This window comes from Peromyscus maniculatus, chromosome 13 (genome assembly GCF_049852395.1).
Source record: "Peromyscus maniculatus bairdii isolate BWxNUB_F1_BW_parent chromosome 13, HU_Pman_BW_mat_3.1, whole genome shotgun sequence".
Lineage (NCBI taxonomy): Eukaryota > Metazoa > Chordata > Mammalia > Rodentia > Cricetidae > Peromyscus > Peromyscus maniculatus.
Genome location: NC_134864.1, coordinates 8,080,989 through 8,103,512, shown reverse-complemented (window position 1 = coordinate 8,103,512; position 22,524 = coordinate 8,080,989). Strand labels below are relative to the sequence as shown.

General features: G+C 47.1%; 1 protein-coding gene across 1 annotated transcript in view; it reads left to right on the top strand.

Moving 5' to 3' along the window:
* Positions 1-22,524, top strand: part of Drc11 (dynein regulatory complex subunit 11) — a 128,108-nt gene that overhangs the window by 17,498 nt on the left and 88,086 nt on the right. Inside the window, exon 6 of the mRNA XM_016007120.3 lies at positions 7,412-7,617. Within this exon, the coding sequence (XP_015862606.1) occupies positions 7,412-7,617 (206 nt within the window). The remainder of the gene's footprint in view (positions 1-7,411; positions 7,618-22,524) is intronic.

Sequence of the window (22,524 nt, the reverse complement as noted above, 5' to 3'; positions counted from 1 at the left end):
CCTGTATGCTGTTTTGTCATAGTTGGGGCAGCGCACATGACAGTGGAATGTGACCAGGACACTGCCCCCCACCACTGCAGCAAAGCACCGGCTCAGCAAAGCAAAGCTCACTCCCTGCTGCCGCCTCCCTGTCACCTCCCCACTCCACTGGTGGGTGAGGGAGGGCTGCTGTTATTGGGTGTTGATCTAGAGAGGAACTGGGACTTACTTGACATGCTTTTGAATTGTTGTTGGAAAATCAGTCATAAGCAGTTTCTGCCTCCCCCACCACGTGATATGGTAAAAGGACAAGACACGTTGGGTCAAAATAGAAAGAAAAAGATAGAAGAAGAAATAAATCTTGGCTGTGGACTTCGGGTCAGAAATACAAACTGAAAGCTGAATGAGCCGTAGATGGGACTGAAGAAGCACCTGAAATGTCACCTGCTCCCAGTGGGCTGGGCTGAGCCCATGTCAGTCATCCGCCAAGACAATCCCTCCCAGACATGCCCACAGGCCGCTCAGCTAGGGAAACTAGTCAAATCTGGAAGTCAGCTAGGGAAACTAGTCAAATCTGGCTCAAGTGAGAGACCCAGCCTCCACGTGTAAGGTGAAGGGTAATCAAGGCATGGACCCGAATGCACAGGTGTGCCTACACACATACAAATGCCCACATAAACACACACACACACACACACACACACACACACACACACACACCACATATGTATACATGTGAAAAATAACCTAATTATATTGGTGGTTTTTACTTTAAAAATCAAACCAGCAATCTAAGACTCATGGCATGAGCTTAAGCACTATGTGAAATTTCACAGTGGTCAAACTTTTGACGCAACAGCTTCTATTTGAGTCAACTTCTATTTAATGTGATTCATTCGCCTGCATTCATTTCCTGGCTATCTTCTGAATTAAAAAAAAAAAAAAAAAAAAGACCAGAATCCCAGGCAATAGCCAAAGACCTTTGCATTCACCCTTCGGGCTTGACTGCCTGCCCTGGTACCATTCTGAGGTGGATAGCTCATGGATAGCTCAGACTCCCCCGCTTTCCTCTGTAATTTCCGTGTGCTGGACTCGAGAGCCAAGCATAAGAACTCTCCACAGTACCGTTTGCACAGAATGAGGAGAACAGCTCCCCCGCTGCGTGTTCCCTGCGACTTTCTCTGCATGCTTTTTTACCCAGCATCCTGCCTCTTGACAATACATGTGCTATTGAAATTTTAACCACTGAGAAATACATGGATTCAATTTTTGAAAGAATGTTATCTGCAGTTTCCTGGCTGATGACCATAAAAAAAAAAATCCACTATCCCAAACCAAGGGCATGTTTTCAATTGAATATATTTTCCACTCTGTCACTGATGAAGGTGTTGCCTCCTCATTTCAAATCTCAGTTTTCCATTTTGTCACTGTAAAAGCCAGTGGTTTATCTGATCCCAGCTGTGCCCGTACCTTCACATAAGCCCACCACGCTTCCAGGGGCAACGACTTGGTCTCTGAAGGCGAAATCAGAGCAAAGGGCATCACTCTGTCTTTTACCCCAACCAAATGTTTCTCTTAACCATTGGCATACAAATTATTTTTTTGATACTGCCATTTTAAATATTTAGGTTCTAAGGTCTACAGAGGAAAATAAATAGTGGTCTAAAAATCATGTACGGCTATTTTAATTGGCAGAACCAATGGCACGGATCCCGTGAAAGGAAACTTAATGACCACAATCCATTCTCTTCCATGGACCCCTCAAAGCCATCCGTCCCGCAGTCAGGGCCCTATATATTTTACATTACCCTAAAGCCATGGCTGTTTGCATTGTAATGAGGAACTCTGGGGACACTTATTAAAGGGTAGGGCCTGTCCTTCTCCAAACACCATCAGAATCCTGAAAGCACCATAAACCCCCATTCATTTTTAGACTCTACCATCAAACGAGCTATTTTCTCCACTGCTTTGGGGCTAATAAATTAGAATTTTATTCTTGTTAACCCCAGCACAGTCTGGATTACCCTGAGACGGAAGCTCCTAGAGACCCTGCTGTATCTTTTAACGTTATAAGAGCTGCCTGTCCCGTCCGTGTCCCAGCAGAGGCAGCATTCAGCCACAAGCATTTCTCCTGCAATCACTGGGACCTCTGGGACCTCTGGCTGGCAACACGTACCTTAGAGGCAGACTTGGTTCAAAGCCCGGCTCTATCCTTTGCCAGGGGCAGGACCCCAAGTCTCCCACGCTCTCCCTGGGGAACTTCAGTTTCCTCTATGGCCAGCACAATACGGCCTCCATCACAGAGCAGCAAGCAAGACATCCGAAGAGCATAGAGAGGCCTTGCCGGAGTGGGAAGTGGGAAACACCTCCGAGGAATGTGGCTGATGTCATCTTGGGAAATGATAAAATGTAATGATGGTTGAGTGACCCCTGAAACAAAACATTTTAAGTCCTGGAAGTTCATATACAAAACCACAATACACTTCAAACTTAGCTCTTGTGTGAAGCACATGTACTGATGTCCTAAAGATCCAGTGTATCTGGACTCTCATTGCCACACCTACTGAATCTGTGTACTGAAAACCAGCCTGTCAAATTTTGATCTGGAAAAGTCCACGAGGCTGAGTCTGTCTTGATGCCTCCTGACCAAGCTGCAGAGGGACCTTCTGGAGATTCCCCCAAAGCAAAGCTGTGACCGCCTCCGCTGGAGTCTGCCAGAGGAAAGCCCACAGAGGCAGTAAGCCACCCCTCCAGCCCACCACGCCCAATGGTGAGGGGCCTTCCCCAAAGTGCTTAGTGGTTTCAAAAGCTCTTTTCAGCCAGACACTGTCCCCTTGCCTTTCATCCTGGACACTGAGAAAGGAAGACACTCACAAGCTCCAGGCCAGCCTGGGCTACAGTGTGAGGCTCTGTTTCAAAAGGAAACAAACACCATCCACTTGAGAGGCGCTGGAGAAAAAGCGAGGCTATCTCTGTCTTTTCTATTAAGTAGGATTTTACCATCCAGTTCCCTGACCCGATATAACTGATATATTTGATTTCAGGTCAAATGTGTGTGTATGAATATACATATTCATTATACATATTTGTATATGTATATTATGTATTATATATCCATATCCATATAATATATTATATATTCATGCATACATATCAATTGTGTATTAAGAAATAATATATTATTATTACTTGTTGTTGTTAATATTCTGCTTAATTATGGCCCCGGCTTTCCAGGTCACCGGACATTAAATGACAAAGATAATCCTTTTCTTTGTCTTCCCTTTGTCCTCTGGCCCCAGGAGTGCCTCGTGGGTTCTCTTGAGCTGGAGGCTTGCTTTCCTTCATCTCACAGGAGACCCTTTACAAAGTCTCTCCATGCTGGCTGGCTCACAAGGGCCTTCTGGGACTGCTGGTGCTACCATGCTGTCCTGCAGAGAGCAAATGATGTGGAGCTGTGTCCAGCTCACAGCACATGAGGAACACTGGCCAAGCATGGTCTGTTCTGCTCTTCAGAAAGCTTAAGATCCTGGGTTAGATACCAACATCATTTGCCACTCAGACACACTCAGTAAAGTCTTAGCAAGTGTTTTTATGTTTGTTGTTTGTTTCGTAACCCACTTAAGTTAGAGGGGGATCGGGAGGGTTGTGTCACCATGAAGTCACGAAAGGGCACTGTCACAGTCTCAGCAGGGAGAGGGCCTTGTGTAAAGCCACCACATGAGACCGTTCAGCAAGAGCCACCAAGTCCAAATGCACATTGCTTTCCATGTGCATGTGCATTAGATCATGTATGATCTATAGCATCCATAAGAAACTATTTTCAGCCAAAATGGCTTAAGCCTGAGACTCAACCAAGAGAGGCATCAAACAGAGAGAGTAAGGGTGGCCTCAGTCTGTGTGTTCTGCCTGTGTGACCCTGGGCAAGACCCTCGACATCTCTGTGCTCCTATTTCCTCATATAAAATGGAAGTAGTAACCTTCTCTCTGGGTAAGGCCTCTGCGGGGACTAATTGAGTTCATATTTGTAAACCACTCAAACTTGCCTCACAGTGAAGACTTTAAACTGTGAGGACACAAAGGGACAGACTCGGCCTGAAAGCTCACCGACACCCACCCTGTCTCAGTTCTTCAGTAAGCGATTGACTTTTAAATACCAGGTTTTTAAAGAAATCGAATCTAATGTTACTCTTTAACAGATTAGAGCTGGCTAAAATGGTGGGTCTTAAATAGTCACACTGAACTCCTTCAAGCCAGAGAACCAAAGAAAAAGATTCTCTTCCCTATAGTCCTTGGCTTTTGCCTGTCCTTGAGCAGAGTAGGTGTGTTTGTAGACCCACAGCTGCATACACACAGACAGGTGACTCTGAAATGATGGGGCACCCACCAGTTGGCACATTCCCAATGGGACCTGATGAAGAGTAGGGTGTTGTGTAATCTGAGGCCTTCCTAGTATGAAATCAGAGCCTGGATGCCAAGGCAGCCCTTGTAAGCACCTCCCCCAAGCACTAGTGGACACGAGCAGGCCCTGGGAGAGCTGGTGTGACAGTCACTAGCTGAGGTCTGTTCCTCCCCTTTGGGTGACAACCAACAGATAGACGTTCTTTGGATAATCACCAGCACCAAACCACGTGATTCCCAGTCTATTTGGGACTGATATACTGACCGGGTTTTTGTACATGACCGTTTTCCCTTCCTAATTTCAACAAGGGTTTTTAAATCCAAAGCCTGTCGAACGTTAGCTAAACATGGACATTAACGGAGCGTGGAGTCTTGTCCCAGCGCCCCACCCTCCCCCAAAGTCAAGAAGCATTGCTTCACGTCGCATTTCTTCAGCAACATCAATTATTAATGTGTGTGTTTTTGCTGACAGAGGACCTCGCTGGAAATGTAGGTTTCGTTACTCCGTTCTGGGTCGTTAACTGTGGAGAGCTGGTAAATGTAATGGTTTGCTCACATGGGGAGCCTTCATTAAGATGCATTAATCTACAGCCCATGCATTTCAGTGCATCGTATGTTATCATGTTCTCCCCTGCCTTTTAATATCCCTAATTTATTTTTAAATGAGTTGCTGTTTATGTGGCCAGCTAACAAATTTGAATTCATAAGACCAGTGTTGCTAAAGAAGATAAGATGTTTGTGCCCAAAGGACAAGATACTCATTAGCATAGGATGCAGATTTATTAGAACCTTCCAATGCAGAAACAGCAAGAGGAGAGGGTTACAGATGACCCAGATGTATTCTTGCCAGAGAAAGTCTATATGGAGAAGCGCGCATGAACTCTGCCATCTGAATGGCACAGCAAGGAGCTTCAGAACAGAGTGGAACGAGCCTGCAGCTTGCTGCTGCATCTCCACTGGCTCGGACCTCTGCTTTCACATCTGTCCAGTGGGATTCTCCATGCTCTCATTTCTACTTCTAAAGATGAATTCGAGCGTCACCCAGGAGACACGGTGCAAGGGCGTATGAGGAAAAGTACAATCACGTCGTGAGATGATTAGATCAGCCTGTGAAATGATTCTAACGGGGCTGGAGAGATGGCTCAGGGGTTCGGAGTGTTCACTGTGCAAGCTTGAGGACTGGAGGTCAGATCCCCAGGCCCCACATAAGTGCTGGGTGGGCGTGGCGGCCCGCCTGTAATCCTAGCTCTCGGGAAGGGAAAACAAGAGCAGACTTCCCAGCTAGAATGACCGGATCCATGAGTTCTGGGTTTAGATGAGAGACTCCAGGAAGATGCTCAAAGGCAGCCTTTGACCTTCTCACACACAAACACACACACACACACACACACACACACACACACACACACACACGTACCTGCATGCACACACACATGAAAAACAAAGATTTTGTATTTCTCACTCTGGATCCACCTGAATAAAAATTGTACTCTTCATACTAAATTCTCTTTATACTAAGTGAGAAAATTGTCTCATTTTTAGTAGTTTCTGGTGGGTATGTTTATAAAGTGTTACACATGTAGCTTCCTCTCCTGTTTCACTAGACTGTTTGGTTTTAAGTGGATTCTAAATTCTAGCAGATGGAAAGGTAAGATAATCCTACATGAAGTTCCAGAAGTGCTCCTTAGAGATGTGTGTGTGTTCAGAATTTCGAGAATAACTGAGTCTGGACTTCCATTTGCCGGTTGTGCTGAGACATCAGTGCCAAAGCCACCGACCCACTGGCTAGCACAGCGATCCCTGGGACTGACCAGAGCTACTCCCCCAAGAGTTAAGGAGTTACTCAGACTGATGCAGTAGGAGTTGCCAGGGAGACAACAGACACAAATGTCTGTAAGAGCATCAATGGCAGGAAGATAGTTCAGAAGCAATGAGTGCTGAGTATTGGTAACTTGGTTACTGACATAATTGACTTAAATTATTCCATGTAATTTTAGATTTAAAGATACCCATGTTTAAAACCAACATGCAAATTTCCCAGAAATGTACCCGTGAAAGGCTGGCTTCAGTACCCAGTCTGCCTGCTTTTGAGAGCCTTGATTGAACCTTTGGATGTCTCTAAAGGACGGGCTCTTCCCTCACACGGGAGAACTGTCCTGATGTTGTGTTTCTGATCTCGGGGAGTGGAAGTACGAGGCTCAGCTTCCTTGTCCACGCCCCTCTACGTCATCGAGTCCTCGTCTCCAGTGTGGGACTTGGATAGATTGCTGCAGAGGTGTGGGCTGATCTTCCTGATTTTGCTCCCTGTGTTTTATCCTAACACCCTTTGAGGCATGTCTGTTTACAACCTTGTGTAGATGCTGCCCGTTGCTTGGGGCCAGGGCCTAGAAGATGCACCACAACCAACCGCTTTCTGATTTGTTGATTGACAGATCTGGAGGGAGAACATTCTATAAGATGTGTTGAGATGTATGTCTGAACTGGGCTGCACAATGTCTTTCTTTAGAGTTGAGAGTGGATGTTTAGATCATTCTGAATAATCAGACTACAACTCCTTTCAGTAGCCTTTGTGACAAACATCCCTTCTCTGCATTCTGTTTCCTCCACTGATAAGAAGATTGGGAAAGCTTGCTGAAGGGACTTTGTAGACTTCCTGAATGTACTAGTTTTGGGTCACGGTAGCAAAATATCTAAGATGATCAACTTAAAATATAAAAGATTTATCTTACCTAAGAGTTTTGGAATTGTTGTTCATAATCAATGGGTCCTCACTGCTTTGGATCTGAATATGTGTGTTTTGAGCTGTCACCCATCTCAGTGTGTGCAGTGGCGTGGAGCTTGCCTTGTTCTCCCCCCTCCACAGTGAACGAGTTCTTCAGAGTGCACACTGGCTATGATCCGGTACTCTAGACGTATTTTTGTAATGCGTCTGTGGTGAGACGCCTCCAAGACACAACATATTGGATTCCCTTTTAATATTTTCCCCAGTCCTGTGACTCTCGGAATCTCAACTTCTGGGGGATTTTCTTTTCAGAAGCCGCCTCATGTCTATAATGAAATCAGTGCCGCCACCATCCAGTCTGAACGCGTGACCCGCCTGCGGAACGAGGTGCAGTTGAAACATGAACAGAACTACAAGGAAGCCTTGGTGAACATCAAGGAGGAGCTGAAGTTAATGGAAGGCCCTGACATCAAGGAGCACCTTCAAGACCAGATCCGGCAGTGGTTCATTGAATGCAGGTAACAGCGTCCCCTCGGGTGGCGCGGCTCACTCCGTGCTGTGGTTGTTGGTTGGTTGTTAGCTTGTTTGGTTCAGGCTTGAACTTAAAGGAAGCCTCTTGCTTCAGCGCTGGTGTGCTGGGCTTACAAACATGAGCCACCGCCTGGCTTGTTGTGTTCTTCAACACCAAGGGACCCAGGATGAAGATGTGAGGTTTCTTGACTTCATTTTGAAAAAGTCAAATGCCGATGCTGAGGATTCAGAAAGGTTTTTGATTAAATTGTTTCTCAGTCTGTGTTTGTTTTTTTAATATGGCCCATGTAGTGCTCTGTGACTGCATAAAACAGACTGTGCTGGGTAGGGTACAGATGGCCAGGTGAGTCTAAAGCCGAGGGAACTAGAAATGACCAGGTCTGACTGCCCTTCCCTTGAGAACCAGCAATCCATTGCTTATAGGAACCTCCTTCCGGCTCTGAGCCCCTGGTCCTCCATCAGTTGGAGGTAGCTGCGAGTTCTGAGCCCTAGGACTCCCTAAAGTGTTGGGTTGATAGGAGTTCTGAGGCCAAGGCTCCAGGCCTATTCTTATATTAGACTTTTTATTGCCTTTAAATGAAATGCTATATTGTCTGAAACTTGTTTGCTGGAGACGTTTTAAAGTACATTTTTTTCCCAAGGGGAGAGAAATAAGGGTGCTCTGTAGCCAGAAGTTGCTCTGGTCCTGCCTGGTCTGAGGCTGCTTATAAAATAATCATTCACTGGCTTATATTAATTACCAACTGTATGGCCTAAGGCAGGCTTCTTGCTAGCTAGCTCTTATAACAACTTATTTCTATTAATCTATAAGTTGCCACGTGGCCTTGGAATTACCTGTCTGCTGGTATCTTGCTGCTCCTTCAGTGACAGCTGGAGTCTCTCTCTTCCTCTTCTTTCTTCTCTCCATATATCTGCTTGGATTTCCTGCCTGCCTCTAAGCTGCCTTGCCATAGGCCAATGCAGCCTTATTTATCAACCAATCAGAACAACACATATTCACAGCATACAGAAAGACATCCCAGAGCAGTGCTCTGTCATGGGTGCTGAGGCAGGAGATTCGGACATCTCTTCCCATGCTGGGGTGTTGTATCACCCCAACATTAGGTTCTGAGACACTCCAATACCAATGCTGGTCAGCTCATTGGGACGAGAAAACTGAATTCTTGGGAATAGAAAAATCATATCTCCTCTTTAAATAAAATCACACCAAAGAGTGAATGTGTGGGGCAGGCAGGCTGTGAGCAGACATCTGGGGATCCTTGCCTTCCTGAGCCCAAACTTAGGAAGTTTCTCACAGCAGAAGAGATGGACCTCCTTCTGGTTCATCATTCACCTTCTTGTCACTGTAGAGGCTCACAAGGGACATATGGGGGCTCTCAGATGACAACTGGCAAGAGGCAGGGGCCTGGTTCCAGCAGCTGGACAGCCAAGCCCTGTCCACAGCCATGTGAGTGGACCGGGGAATGGAAAGGTGTAACCGTTTTCAACCTCCCGTGTTGACCTCATGTGGAAATCGAATACTTGTTCCCTGCATGGGAGTCCGACTTCATCCAAACTTGGTGGTGGGTGTTAGGCATGGCAATTATACTCTTTCTTATAAATGGCATTTCTACACATTTAATGATTTTTCTCAAATTGAGCATTGAATCTGTGAACTTTCCTTTGCCTGGGAGGGGCACTTAAATGAGGATCTTAATGGAGAATTTGGAACTTACTCTAGGAGACAGGTGGGCTCATCCTGGGGGAGGGATATACAGCCAAGCAGGTCCCCCTCTTTCTTTGCTGTCAATCTCCCTGTCTTCTTCTCCAGGAGATGGTTGCACAAATGCACACATTTGTCAAAACTTATCAAATCCCACTCTTGAAATCTGAGCAGTTTATCACCTATCAATTATACCTCAAGCCAAGCTGTTAGAATGCTATAAGATGGGTGGGGTACCAGCAATATGCCATTGTGTTAGTTCTTAAAATTCACACGATTTGCTGTTTCTCAGACTATCAAAACCCAGGGTTTCAGCCTTATTCCCACCCCACGCCTGCTGCTCATAGCATAAGGACAAGTTGCTCTTCTGGTTTAAAACGGTTGCTTCGGGTCAACTGTCTTTTCTTTAACGATTGGCCATCAGTTCAGATGTCCCCTTCTCAAGAATCTTGCCTGCTTTCTCTTCTTATGGAGCCTGCCTACACAGAGACCATGCAGCAAACACCCAGCCCCACGCTGGGTGAAGAGTGACCAGACTGAAGGATGTGGACAGACACCTGTCACTTATCACCTTAATACTGGGTCGTGTGGTGGGAAATGAGGTGTTAGGTGAGTTCACTGTTGTGTGTACATCACAGGGGTACACACACACACACACACACACACACACACACACACACACACACACCTGGATGCCCAAGCCTCCCTCCATGACTGGGCGCCATGATGCTTCTAGAGAATACCTGTATGTGCGTGTAGTAGTAGTGTGTAGTACATGCGTGGAATAGCACAGCACAGTGTTTTATCACACTACTCCAAATGGCACACTGTTTAAAAGGAATGGACTGTCTATTCTGGAATTCGGGGCTCAGTGTTCAACAGTGATCCCTGCTGACAGTGGGTCACCAAAGCCAAACCCACAGATAACAGCGTTCCTGTGCTCACAACACACGAAACACGCTAAGCTTTGTGGGCACTCATGGAAAGCTTTTGGGAGGGTGCAGCAGGAACTGAAGGTTGCCTCCAGCTAGGCTCCAGGGAGAGGGGTTAATCTAGAGTCGATCTTCTGTACTGTGAGAATTCTTTTGTTTCAGTATTATTTTTAGGAAAAAAAAAAAACAGTTATGAGAGGGGAAAAAGGCAATCAGCTTGTGTTGATTTAAAATATTTAAGACACTCGGGTTTCAGGGAAGTAGATTAATGTGATGTCATCATTATACTGTGTCATTCTCAGTGCAGAATTAAGTAAAATGGCAACAGGTATGAATTATTTTCCCTACCTGAGTCCTGGGAGGCCCTGGCTGTCACTCTGGAAATGCCCAGTTGTTCAGCATTTATGAGTTTCTTTGAAGATCCAGCTGGTGGGTCCTCTGAGGACACTTCCTCCTGACCCCACCGTCTCGGGGCTGGTTCGAGGCTCCCTCGTGGGTACACTGGGCAGAATTCACAAAGGCATAAAAATTCCTCTTTTTGAAGTAATGGAAGGTCGAGGGTAGATTTATTTTCATAATTGGATTAAAGTCATCTGATGGACTTTGATAAAGAGCTTTGCTCCCTGCCTTTTTAAATCAAAGGCAAATAAAAGCAAATATTGTCTTTTGAAGTATGAATCACAGTCAGTTCTCAGAATAAATTCCAAAAAGATGCGCAGGGCAGGGCAGCTGATCATGAGAAGCCATGAGCAATAAACAGACACTCTTGGTCAGCGTGTACAGACTGGCCTCAGGCTCCAGCTCACCATGCCGCTGAGGGTGAAGCTACCTCCGAGGGCTGGGTCACAGGTGTGCACCACCATGCCTTCTGATTATTTGTTTCTCAAGCTGTCCTAGGTGAAGGTTTAAAAAATTAACAGTTTCATACACGTATATAACAATTTTAGGTCGTTTTCAATCTTATCTTTGTCTCTAATGCCCTCCCCCTCGCGCTGAAAAGTTAAACTTCAAAAGTAACACATATTCATTTGAGGTAGAGTTAAAAAAAGAAAAACTGGCCTATGTATAGTTTTCATTTCAGCATACAGACAGCAACTGTGAACATTTTCGGTCAAGTTTCTTCCTGTCTCTTTTCTCTCTAATATATATTTTAATTAGTTTTATTTATACATATTTTGCATTAAAACTTCAACTTTGAACTTTCCCATGGCCCTGTAATGCTTTTCAAAAGATTTTTTTAAATGAATGCTTGGCATTTGATTGCATGGGTGCACTAGATAATAAACTGATTGTAATCTTTTTAATATTTTTCAGAGCCAATAAAAAAGGCTATCAAGTGATCTTGGAATTTGTGTTAATTTAAATTTTTAAAATTTATTTATTTATTTATTGGTTTTTCGAGACAGGGTTTCTCTGTATAGCCCTGGTTGTCCTGGATCTTGCTCTGTAGATCAGGCTGGCCTTGAACTCAGAGACTTACTTGCCTCTACCTCCCGAGCACTGAGATTAAAGGTGTGTACCACCAGCACGCCTTTAATTTAATAATTTAATTATTTTGGGGGCTGGGGAATAATTCTATTTTTGTTTTAGCCTTGAGACAGTGTCTAACTATGCAGCCCAGGTTAGCCTTGAATTCAAGATCCTCCTGAGTGCTAGGATCAACAGGTGTGTAACCCCAACTTATTTGAGTTGTTTTTGCTTGTTGATAGTTCTTCATCTGGGCTGTTCTATCATTTATCTACTTCTCTGTGTCTTGGTGTTGGGTTTTTCTTCAAGTGATCTCTGATATGTAGTTATATATACACGAATGTTAAACATCCTTAAGCTTTTGGCTTATTTTTAGAATACTGACTGTTTAGGTTTTTATTTGTCATTATTATGCCAAGGGAGGCATCACACCCTTTCCAGGTACCTTCCACACATATCCTTTAGTATGTCTTCTTCCCCTTCTTCACACTCTAAGGACCTAGGCTCTCCTGGAGAGTGAGGCAGTGACCTGGGCTCTCTCTCCTGCAGAGTGTGGCAGTGACCTGGGCTCTCTCTCCTGCAGAGTGTGGCAGAGACCTGGGCTCTCTCTCCTGCAGAGTGAGGCAGTGACCTGGGCTCTCTCTCCTGCAGAGTGTGGCAGTGACCTGGGCTCTCTCTCCTGCAGAGTGAGGCAGTGACCTGGGCTCTCTCTCCTGCAGAGTGTGGCAGTGACCTGGGCTCTCTCTCCTGCAGAGTGTGGCAGTGACCTGGGCTCTCCTGCAGAGTGAGGCAGTGACCTGGGCTCTCTCTCCTGCAGAGTGAGGCAGTGACCTGGGCTCTCTCTCCTGCAGAGTGAGGCAGTGACCTGGGCTCTCCTGCAGAGTGTGGCAGTGACCTGGGCTCTCTCTCCTGCAGAGTGAGGCAGTGACCTGGGCTCTCCTGCAGAGTGTGGCAGTGACCTGGGCTCTCCTGCAGAGTGTGGCATGTCTGCATTTGAAGCAGTGCTTTTGTTGAAGATCTCCATCTGGGAAGGATAACTAGTCAGAAGTTGTTCCAGTTGTTGACTAAGCAAGAACTAACTTCCCAGGCTTCACCTTCATTCCTCCTCCTAGCCCCAGGGCCAGAATTCAAAAGTGGGGTTCCACACTGTAACTCCCAGGGTCTGCTTGGTAACTGTAGCCATCTTAGTGACTGGGTACCTCAGGTGTGCATACAGGGAGGAGGGGGAGACTGTCATTTCCTGAACACTTTTTCTATTTCAAGAATGCTTTACACAAAGCGACCTTTGAGTTACTTTGCTCTTGCCGAATTAAATCGCCGCAATCTTGGTGTCTTAACCGGAAGTCTGGATGTTCTGAGATGAAGGGGTAGAGCCGTGCTCCCGGGAAACTCCAAGGATAATCCAGTCATTGCCCCTTCGAGCCTCTGGTGGCTGCTGCCACTCCTTGGCTTGTGTGTCTAGGTCACTCAGCCTAGCTCAGTGGTCACATCGCTCTCTCCTCTGTGTGTCTCTGACCACCGGGCACATGTTTTGCAAGGTATTGAGGGCAACATGGTGGGAATACCACATGACACAGATAACTCCAATCGGAGGTTCAGTCACATCTTCCAGAACCATTCTTCCATGTATGGTGTCATAGACTCCAGGGATTAGGACTAAGGGTCTTTGGAGCTCACTGTTCAGCCCACCCCACACCTACAGCCCTATGAGATACACTGTGCCTTTCCACCCACCGACAGCACAATAAGGTCCACACTGCAGGGCTTTGGGTTGGTCTAGATAGTTACTACCCAACAGGACTCTGCTGTGCTGCAAATGCTCTGGATTCTGCCCGCCAGCACAGTAGTAGAAGATGACCCCGTCTGGGTGTGTGGACTGGCTCTGACTCACAGAGGCTCAACTTTGCAATGCGCAAACCAGGGCACATTTAGAAGAAATGGCTTTCCTAATTTGAACGTGGACCTTTTCTGGACTGGAGCTGTGTGGTATGATCCTTGGTGATGGGCAGTAGTGGGTGGTAGCATGGAGTATGGTGTGAGACTGAGCTCCCAGTCAGTCCAGTGACCTCCAGGGGATTCTGTGGTGTGCTGTGTGGTTAAGCTGGGACACTCGACAGGGCAGGTATATTAAATGTATTTTCCACTTAATGTGCTTTCCAACTCACAGTGTGTTTATGGGACACAGCCCTGTAAGGTGAACAGCAACCGTGTATTTTTTTTTTACTTCATTTGAGTGTAGGTTGGGGCAGCCGCCTGTCCCCAGTAGCTAGCACATGGAGCAGCGCAGCTGAGGGGATGCTCGTTTCCAGAAAGCACTTGCTGTACTTGGTGTCAAGTGTCCTCACCTGAGACCACCATTCACTGCGTTGTTTCTGGGCTCAGTCGTGAACTTCATCCCGAAGTCTCATGAAGGGGTCCCAGCCACAGCTTCATCCAACACGCACTTATGAAGCAGAACCCTGAAGCTCAGCCAGGCTGCAACCCCCAGAGCCAGTCTATGGAACTGGGGCTCTCATCACTGAAGAGGCGACGGCCTTTCCTCCTCCCAGTCACCTGCATCAGCACCATGTAAGCTGCTTTCATCACCAGAACACTGGGGCTAATTCCAGGCCTTGAGATCTTTACCGACGAAAACCCCAAGTTTGTTTGGGAGTCTTGTGGTGCCTCTGCCCACGGCAGTGCATTGCTCACTGGCTTAGTTTAATTTCTGTTGCTGTGATTAAACACCCTGACAGAAAGCAGCAGAGAAGAGGAGAGGAAAGGAGAGAAGAAGAGAGGAGAGGTTTGACTTGTATTTTTAGCCCGAGTTCTAGCCCATCATTGCAGAGAAGAGCCACAGAAGCAGGAGCTTGAAGCAGTTGATCATATCATATCCACTCAAGAGCAAGGAGAAATAGTGCCCCCCTGCTCCCTGCTTCTGCTCCTTTCTCCTCACTCATACCAGTCAGGACCCAGCCTAGAGAATGGTGTCACCCAGAGTGGGCTCCGTTAGGTGCTGATCAAGACAATTCCCCAGAGATAGCCCCACAAGCCAACCTGATCTGGGCAATCCCTCCATTGAGGCTTTCTTCTCAGGTTATTCTAGATTATGGCAAGTTGACAGTTAAAACTAACCAACATTTATTGACCTTATAAAGTCAATAAATGCCCTGACTTCCAGGGACTTCAAATGGGGGCTACAGCGCGGGAGTCAGAACACTCTGATGGCCTCTCCAGTCCCATTTCAGCAGGCTTCCATGTTACTGTTCCCATTGCTGGGATCAAGTTCCTGACAAGAAGGGACTTAAGAGAGGAAAGGCTTCTGTGGCTCACAGTTTGAGGGGATACATCCATCACAGCAGGGAGACAGGGCACAGAACCCTGACCATGGTTGGATGGGTTGCATCTGGAAGCAGGAAGTAGAAAGGAAGTGCAGCAGGCCTACCCTCACTGCGTACTTCCTTCACTGAGGCTCCATCAGCACCACCAGCTGGGGACCAGGTATTTAAATGCAGGAGTGTATGGGTGACATTTCACATTCAAACCGGGGAGTGCTGTGAGCGATCTAAGGGGCTGTGTCGCTTTTCCAGCAGACACAATAATCACTGTGAAGGTCAAATGAAAGGACTCTGGGGGGGCAAGTTGGACCCCAGCAGTGTGACCCCCTGCTGGAGATGGAGCCACCACCACTGCCTGTTAATGTTATGATGCAACCATGCATCTTGTATAGACAACACACAAACGTACCGTGAATGCTGCTGCGTACACACACAAGCTCTCACGCTAACTTGGGAGTTGAGGCCCTAGAGAAGAGGCGCGTGGGTTCAGATCTCCACTCCTCCACTTAAGTCTTTGTGACCTTGAGCCATACCTCGTCTCTCTACCTTTGTTCCCGCATCTAAATGTATGTTGGTGATGGGGACAGTCTGAATGCCTGCTTCGTGGACAGGATGGTATAGATTAATAAATATGACGCCATTAGAATGCTGAGGACTCATGTGCTCCATCAGACACGCAACGTATGGCTGAGAACATGTGTTATATCCTTGGTAGCCCATGTTTTCGTCCCTGCGCCTAGCACTGTGACATCCCCAGCCATAGGCGTATTTGGTGGCCTCTTAGTCACAGTGCTGCCTACCAGCCTACAAAGGAGAGATTGGCTGGTGGGGGTGGTGGAGAGAGGAAGCCCCAGAGGGGGAGAGGCTTAGCTGGGAGAGGGCTCACAATAGGGTTGTGATCAGAACAGCAAGTGAGGAATGTGCTCCAGCCCCAGGGCACGGGAGCAGCTTGTCTGAAGTCGTGTGCAGATGTGCATTCTTCCTGGAGAAGGTTTCAGTCATTTGGGGGGTGGGGGGTTGTGCTTTCAAAACTAAATTACAGTCTTAGTTACGGGGGCTAAGCTTTGGCATTTTAGGACTGGGAGACCTTGAATGCGGGACCCTGTCTTCTCCCTTAGATCATGCTTTGGGAACTCTAGAACCAACCTGTCAATGCAGAGTCCCCGTGCTCTGGCCCCGGGAGGGCCAGTCTAGGAACAGGAACTTGCTGGCTACGCCCGCTGTCTTCAGTGGGCAGCGAAACCTTGGCTTTGACACTGGCCTGAGGGAATGGAGTCCTGTTCCCCCCACTGCCGCCCCGGGCACTCCCTGCCTGAACCACCAGAGCTGCTGGACCACCTCAGCTCCCGCCAGCTCCGCCCTCACAGTTTGCCCCTTTCGGATGAACCTGCCTGCCTCCTGCTCCGCAAGAGAGGGGTCTGTGCCAGGTGCTCATAATTAGCACCCATCTAATTAGTTCTTTAGTCCTCTAATTGTTTCACTGACGCACCTTATACATCTAGTGCAATTAGCCCACACTTCCCACAGGCTGAAGCGGTCGGAACCAGCCCCTCAGCTGTCGCTTTCATTTTAATTTTACTACCATCACCTTGAATTCTTTACGTAATACAGGAGATGTACAACCCGCCGAGTAACCATGGTAACCGTAGGCCGCCCATGGCATTGAAATTAGGAATGCAGAGATTGGGAAGCTCTAAGTCTGGAGTGCTGTGTAATCCCCGAATCAGACCAACACACACTGGAGACTTAGAGGGGCTTTCTCGCTCAGGGTTCTTGACTAGAATTCTCCCTCAGCTCTGATCCCCAACGCCCAGGACATCACTTACTTTTCCTGTTGCTCTGAAGAAAGCAGTTTAAGGAAGGATTTATTCGGGCTTTCAGTTTGGGAGAGCACAGTCTTGGCAGGGAAGAGCCAGCCACAGGAGCGTGAGCAGCTGGTCACACTGCAGCCACGGTGAGGAGACAAGGAAAGCCAAACACAGTACTCAGGTCCCTCCCTGCCTTTCATTCCGTTAGGATCTCAAGCCTGCGAGGGGCTCGCCTCAGCTAGCCTGATAGAAACTCCCTCACAGACACGCCCGGAAGTTATCTCCTGGGTGATTCTAAGTCCTGTAAAATTAATTATTAAGTTCATTAAATATTGAAAATACTCACCATCACACCGACATTTCCTCCTCCCAAGGGCTCCAGCAACAAGGCCCTTGGCCTGAATGTCCTCAACTCTAAGCCACAAAAGACTGAGAAACGGTCACCACCCCTTTGTATGAAAGGATGGTGGACACTTGTATTATTTTTTTCACTGCTGTTTTCTTTTTTGATGTTTTGTGTCTTAAAAATTGAGATATGAGGCGGCAGTGGCGCATGCTTTTAATCCCAGCACTCGGGAGACAAAGCTGGGCGGATCTCTGTGAGTTTGAGGCCAGCCTGGTCTACAGAGTGAGATCCAGGATAGACACCAAAACTACCCAGAAAAACCCTATCTCAAAAAAACAAAAAAAAATTGAGATACGGCTTAAATGACGTTAAGTCTGCTCCCCACCCCCATTTCAGTGCACAGTTCTGTGAGTTAAAGTTTGGCATTTTAAGTCTGGGAGACTTTGAGACTGTCTTCTCCCTCATGCATCGGGAACTCTAGAACCAACCTGTCAATGCAAAGGTCAGGCTGGGAACAGAGACGTGCTGGCCGACAAGAAGCAACCTAAATGAGGGTTTATTTTGACTTTCAACCTCGGGAGAAACAGACGATCACGGTAGCAAAGGCGTGGGGGTGGAAGAGTGAGGGAGTTTACAGGCAGGAAGTAGAGAACGGCAGGAAGTAGAGAACGGCAGGAAGTAGAGAACGGCAGGAAGTAGGGCCAGGCTACCAAGCCTCAAGTTCATACCTAGTGACTGCTTCCTCCCATGATGCACCACCTTTTAAAGATTCTACAGCCTTCCAAAACAGCACCACATGTGGAAACTGAGTGTTCAAAGACAGGAGCCTGTGAGAGCATTTCTTCTTCAAACCACAATAGTGCTCACAGCAGTTGGGCTCATTAGGTACCTCCTGGGAGCCCAGGTCTTTGCTCCTGATTCCTCCTCTTCCCTCGGCTGCTCCATGTGTTCATGCAATGTAGTTAAGAGGAAAAGAGGGAGCCACAGAGAGAGAAAGAGGGGGTGAGGAGGGAAGAAAGGGAGGAGAATCCAGGGATTTGAGAAGGCTGGCTGTGGCTTGCCATAGTTATTTCACAGAAGACATCGTAGACTTACGGAAGCTGGGCAGCTTGGCTCGAAGTCCACATAGTGACTAGCAGATGGAGAATAAAGATGCCGGGGAGAGACCTTTAGAGATGTGGGCATTGTGTAGACCCAGGGTGGTTTCAGGGGAAAGGGCAGAGCTTCCCTCCGAGAACTTTCAATGACATCAAAAGAAGCCACCAGCCTGCCCCTGTCAGGTACCCTCCGGGTGGTTGGGATCCGAGCTGTATTTGATTTTTTTCCTTCACATTTTCTACATGTTCTGCAGGAACCCTGCGTTATATTCAAAACGAGACAGAAGTTTAAGGAAGACAGGGTGGTCACACATGGAGAGACGAGTCGAGGGCTCATTATTGTGAATTCTTTGTGTAATTACACATTCAGTGAATTTTCAAAAGCAGCTGCAGTCAGCAGAGGAGATGCAGACATACGTGTGGGATGCTTGAGTAAGAAGCCAAATGAACCTCCTCCCTGCCATGGCTTTCATGGAAAATGTATGCGGTTGGGCAGGGCACGCAAGAAAGGATGGGTAAGAACTCGCGGTCCTGGCACTATTCACTGAGGCCTTGAGGACAGGCACATAACCCATGTGAAAGTGCAGATTTGATGTGGCTCATCGCAGTAAATTAAATTAAGAGCACCCAGGGGCTCTTGTGGTTCCCAGTCCAGGTACCAGAGCTGAAAGACAGACACTAGGCTCTTCCCAGCACCCAGGGGCTCTCGTGGTTCCCGGTCCAGGTACCAGAGCTAAAAGACAGACACTAGGCTCTTCAGCAAATGCAGCATGCCAGTTTCCTTTGTCTTGGGCCCTCTGCATTCTCAGTGTGCCCCACAGAGTGCAAGGACAGAACAGCCATCTCTGTGACAGTGACCTCACAGAATCAAGGTTGGCACTAGCTGCCCCTGCTGGATCTTCTATCTCCAACACCACCCAAGAAATGAAAGCTTGTCTTAGGCTTAGACGTGGAGACTTACATCCAAGCATTTTTGCTGCAGTGTGTGTAACACTGTGGTGACAGGATCACACGTGGGTTTTTGCATTCAGGGCCTTCTGGTTCTGAACAGACAGAAGAGCCGTGGTTTTGTGTAAACACTGCAGGACAGAAACAGCCACACCTTTGTGTTTTCTAAATATAGTGACACTCCCTTGCCATGTGATTGAACAAGGACAGAGGATTGAGAAAGGATGGGAAGATGAAGCTCCTGAGGAAGGGCCGGGGGAGACGCTGGCTGGGTTTTGAGCCTTGCTCGATGGGAAAGGGTAACAGTGAAGAAAGGCCTTTGCTTTTATCCCGACAGGAGCAGCTCTGTCCTGAGCATTTATTCTCCTCCATAAATGACATTTGGGATAGGAAAGCAGAAACAAGATCTACTTGTCACTTTGTCAACAGAGGAGCAAACCAACATAGGTTCTCATATCATCCCTAAGGAATTGTTTCTTTTAATGAAATTGTAAAGGGAAGGGCAGGCTGGCTGGATGTGGGGGTGTGCTTGTCACGTTCAAACATGAGCAGAATTCAAGACAATACTCTTGGACCAAGAAGGAAGCCTTGGTCTAGACTGGAACCAGCTAATAACATCCACTAATAAGCAAGGCATCTATGAATAGACCGACTCTCTTATCTGGCTCTAGGGGATCAAGAGACTGGGTGCGCAGGGCTCTCCTGCTCTCCTGTGAGCACAGATCCACTTGGTGTCCCAAGGAGGCCATGTAATCAAGTCCATGTGCAGTCCTTTGCCTTTATTGAGTGTCTGCGAATTTATGGGCAGCAAGTGACACCTTCAGAGGCTTCTGTGCAGAGGCACAAGCTGCTTGCTTTAGAACTTGGGAGAAATTTATGGGGCTGCTGACATTAATGGAGGTGGCTGGATGACTGTGGGGGATCGGCCGGAAACCCCTCCATCCATATATTTTTCATACTTGATGAAACACAGATAAATCTCTGTCCTGTGCGTCTGAGACGGTGAGACCCGTCGAAGCCTGGTGTCGGGCCTCGGGGGGGAATTTATCATTTGAGGAGTTCTGCTGTCTAAATCACTGTGAAGTCCAGACTGGCCATTTGCACATTTGTATGAGAATTTTTGACAATATCCATAAATTTTTAATAGGCCCTAACTTGACCAAGCGCACCACACCTACCGATTGTTAACAGAAAAATATGAGACCGGAGTGCTTCCCCTTCAGCGTGTTCAGATAAAGGAACAGGAAAACAGCCCTCCACTTCCACCGTATTTTTAGTGAGAAAGACAACATTAGTCACTAAATAAATTTTATAAGAAGTTAGCAGGGCCCCCATCATTTGTCACATGTAAGTAGTAGAGTTTCCTGAAGTCAGAGAAAATACAAAAAATTGTTTCTTGGGCACAAGGTCCCTATTTTTAAAATAACAAAGCTAAGGTTTTACAGAGACAGAAATGCCCTGGTCCCCATGGAGATTTTTTAATTTAATTTATCATTATTATTATGATGTGTGTGTGCGCATGCCATAGCACGTGGGTAGAGATTGGAGGACAATTCTGTGGTGTGAGCTCCCTCCTACCTTCCCATGGGTTCCAGGGATGGAACTCAGTTAGCCAGGCTTGCCTGGGGGCGGGGCCGAGGGCCTGATCTGCTGAGGCAGTCCAGGCCACTCCGAGGGGATTTCCTACTTTACCCCATCACAGGAGTGGCTAGCGGCAACTACCACACAGCTTTCCCCATTTCCAGTAAAATCCTGTTTATCATACTTCTAGTCTCCCAGCCGTTCCCTGATCTGGTGTGAAGCTTTATTGTAAATGCAATTTATTGGCATCTCCCCGGGCTGTGCGCTTGTCTGCCTCTGTCTCCCCCCTGCTATTACAAGAGATGTTACCACACCCGGTGGGTAACTGTCCTTTAAAATCTTAAAGCAGAGGGGATTCTGATGGCACAGACCTGGGAAGCTACTCAGGAGGCTGAAACCAGAGGATCAGAAAATCAAAACCTATCCAGGCTACAGAGTGAGTTCAAGGCCAACCTGGGCAATTTAGCAAGACCTGGTCTCAAAATTTTAAAAATATAAATATTTTAAAATTGAGGATGTAGCTCAGTTATAGAGATGTATGTTTTAACATACATACAACCATGCTTCTGGGTACAATCCCCAGTACACACACACACACACACACACACACACACACACACACACACACACATACACACCTACGAACACCCCGCACACACGTGTACACATACACACATATACTCATACATGCACAAACCCATGCATACATATGATCACAAACATACACACACATATAGACATGCATATGCATGCACACATGCACTGCATACATATACACACACATATGCATACGTGCTCGCGCGCACGAGCGCACATACACACACACACACACACACACACACACACATGCATAGACACACAAACAATATCCTAACAGTCCCGTCGAGGGCCCAAAATGCAAGTGTGACATCCTGTGCTGTTGTCAAGTACATCCTGGGCTCTCGGGCACCCAGGAATGTCCTTTTGTCAGAAGCTGTGCGGCTTCCCCCTCACGGGGAACTTCCCCCTCGCAGGGAACCCTAGCTCAGGAGAGCCTTCCCGGGTTTTTATGCTCTCAGAATTGTCTCCAGTGTTCTGTGTTTCATTCTCCAGGTGTTGGTGAAGGGGCAGGGAGTGGGCTGGACTCATATTGTTTCTTACCCTGCAGGATTGAATGGGCTGCTGCGGAGTCCATGACATCCTGTTTTGTTTTGATTGCTCATTTCCCACAGGTTCGTACTTCCAGAATTTCTGTGATTCATTCAGTTATTTCAGAAAGCACTTTGGCCCTTTCCAGTAGATGTACAATTAGAATGCTAGTATCCGTCCTTACAAATACAGTTACATGGTAGGGAAGTTGGAAGTGAATGAAGTCATATTATCACCTCTGCTTGTGCAGAGAGAAAGCATTGGATCAAGTTAAATGTCCCCTTCTCATCTGAAAAGGCAAGGCATGGGAGCAGGGGCATAAACTGTAATGGCATTTAGTTTAAGTGTGGCAAGATGTAGCTAGGTGTAGAGAGACTGTTATATCTTCTACCTGAGGATTTTTCTCAGAGCCATAGGCACTGTCTAGCACACCACACGTACTCAATGAGCATATTGTGAATGAACAGATGCAGGATGAACGGGTGAGTCAAAGATGCTGTGTCCTCAAGAGAGACACACTTCACAGACATTGGGCACAACCTTTGACCCTACCCATAACTGCTGCCAT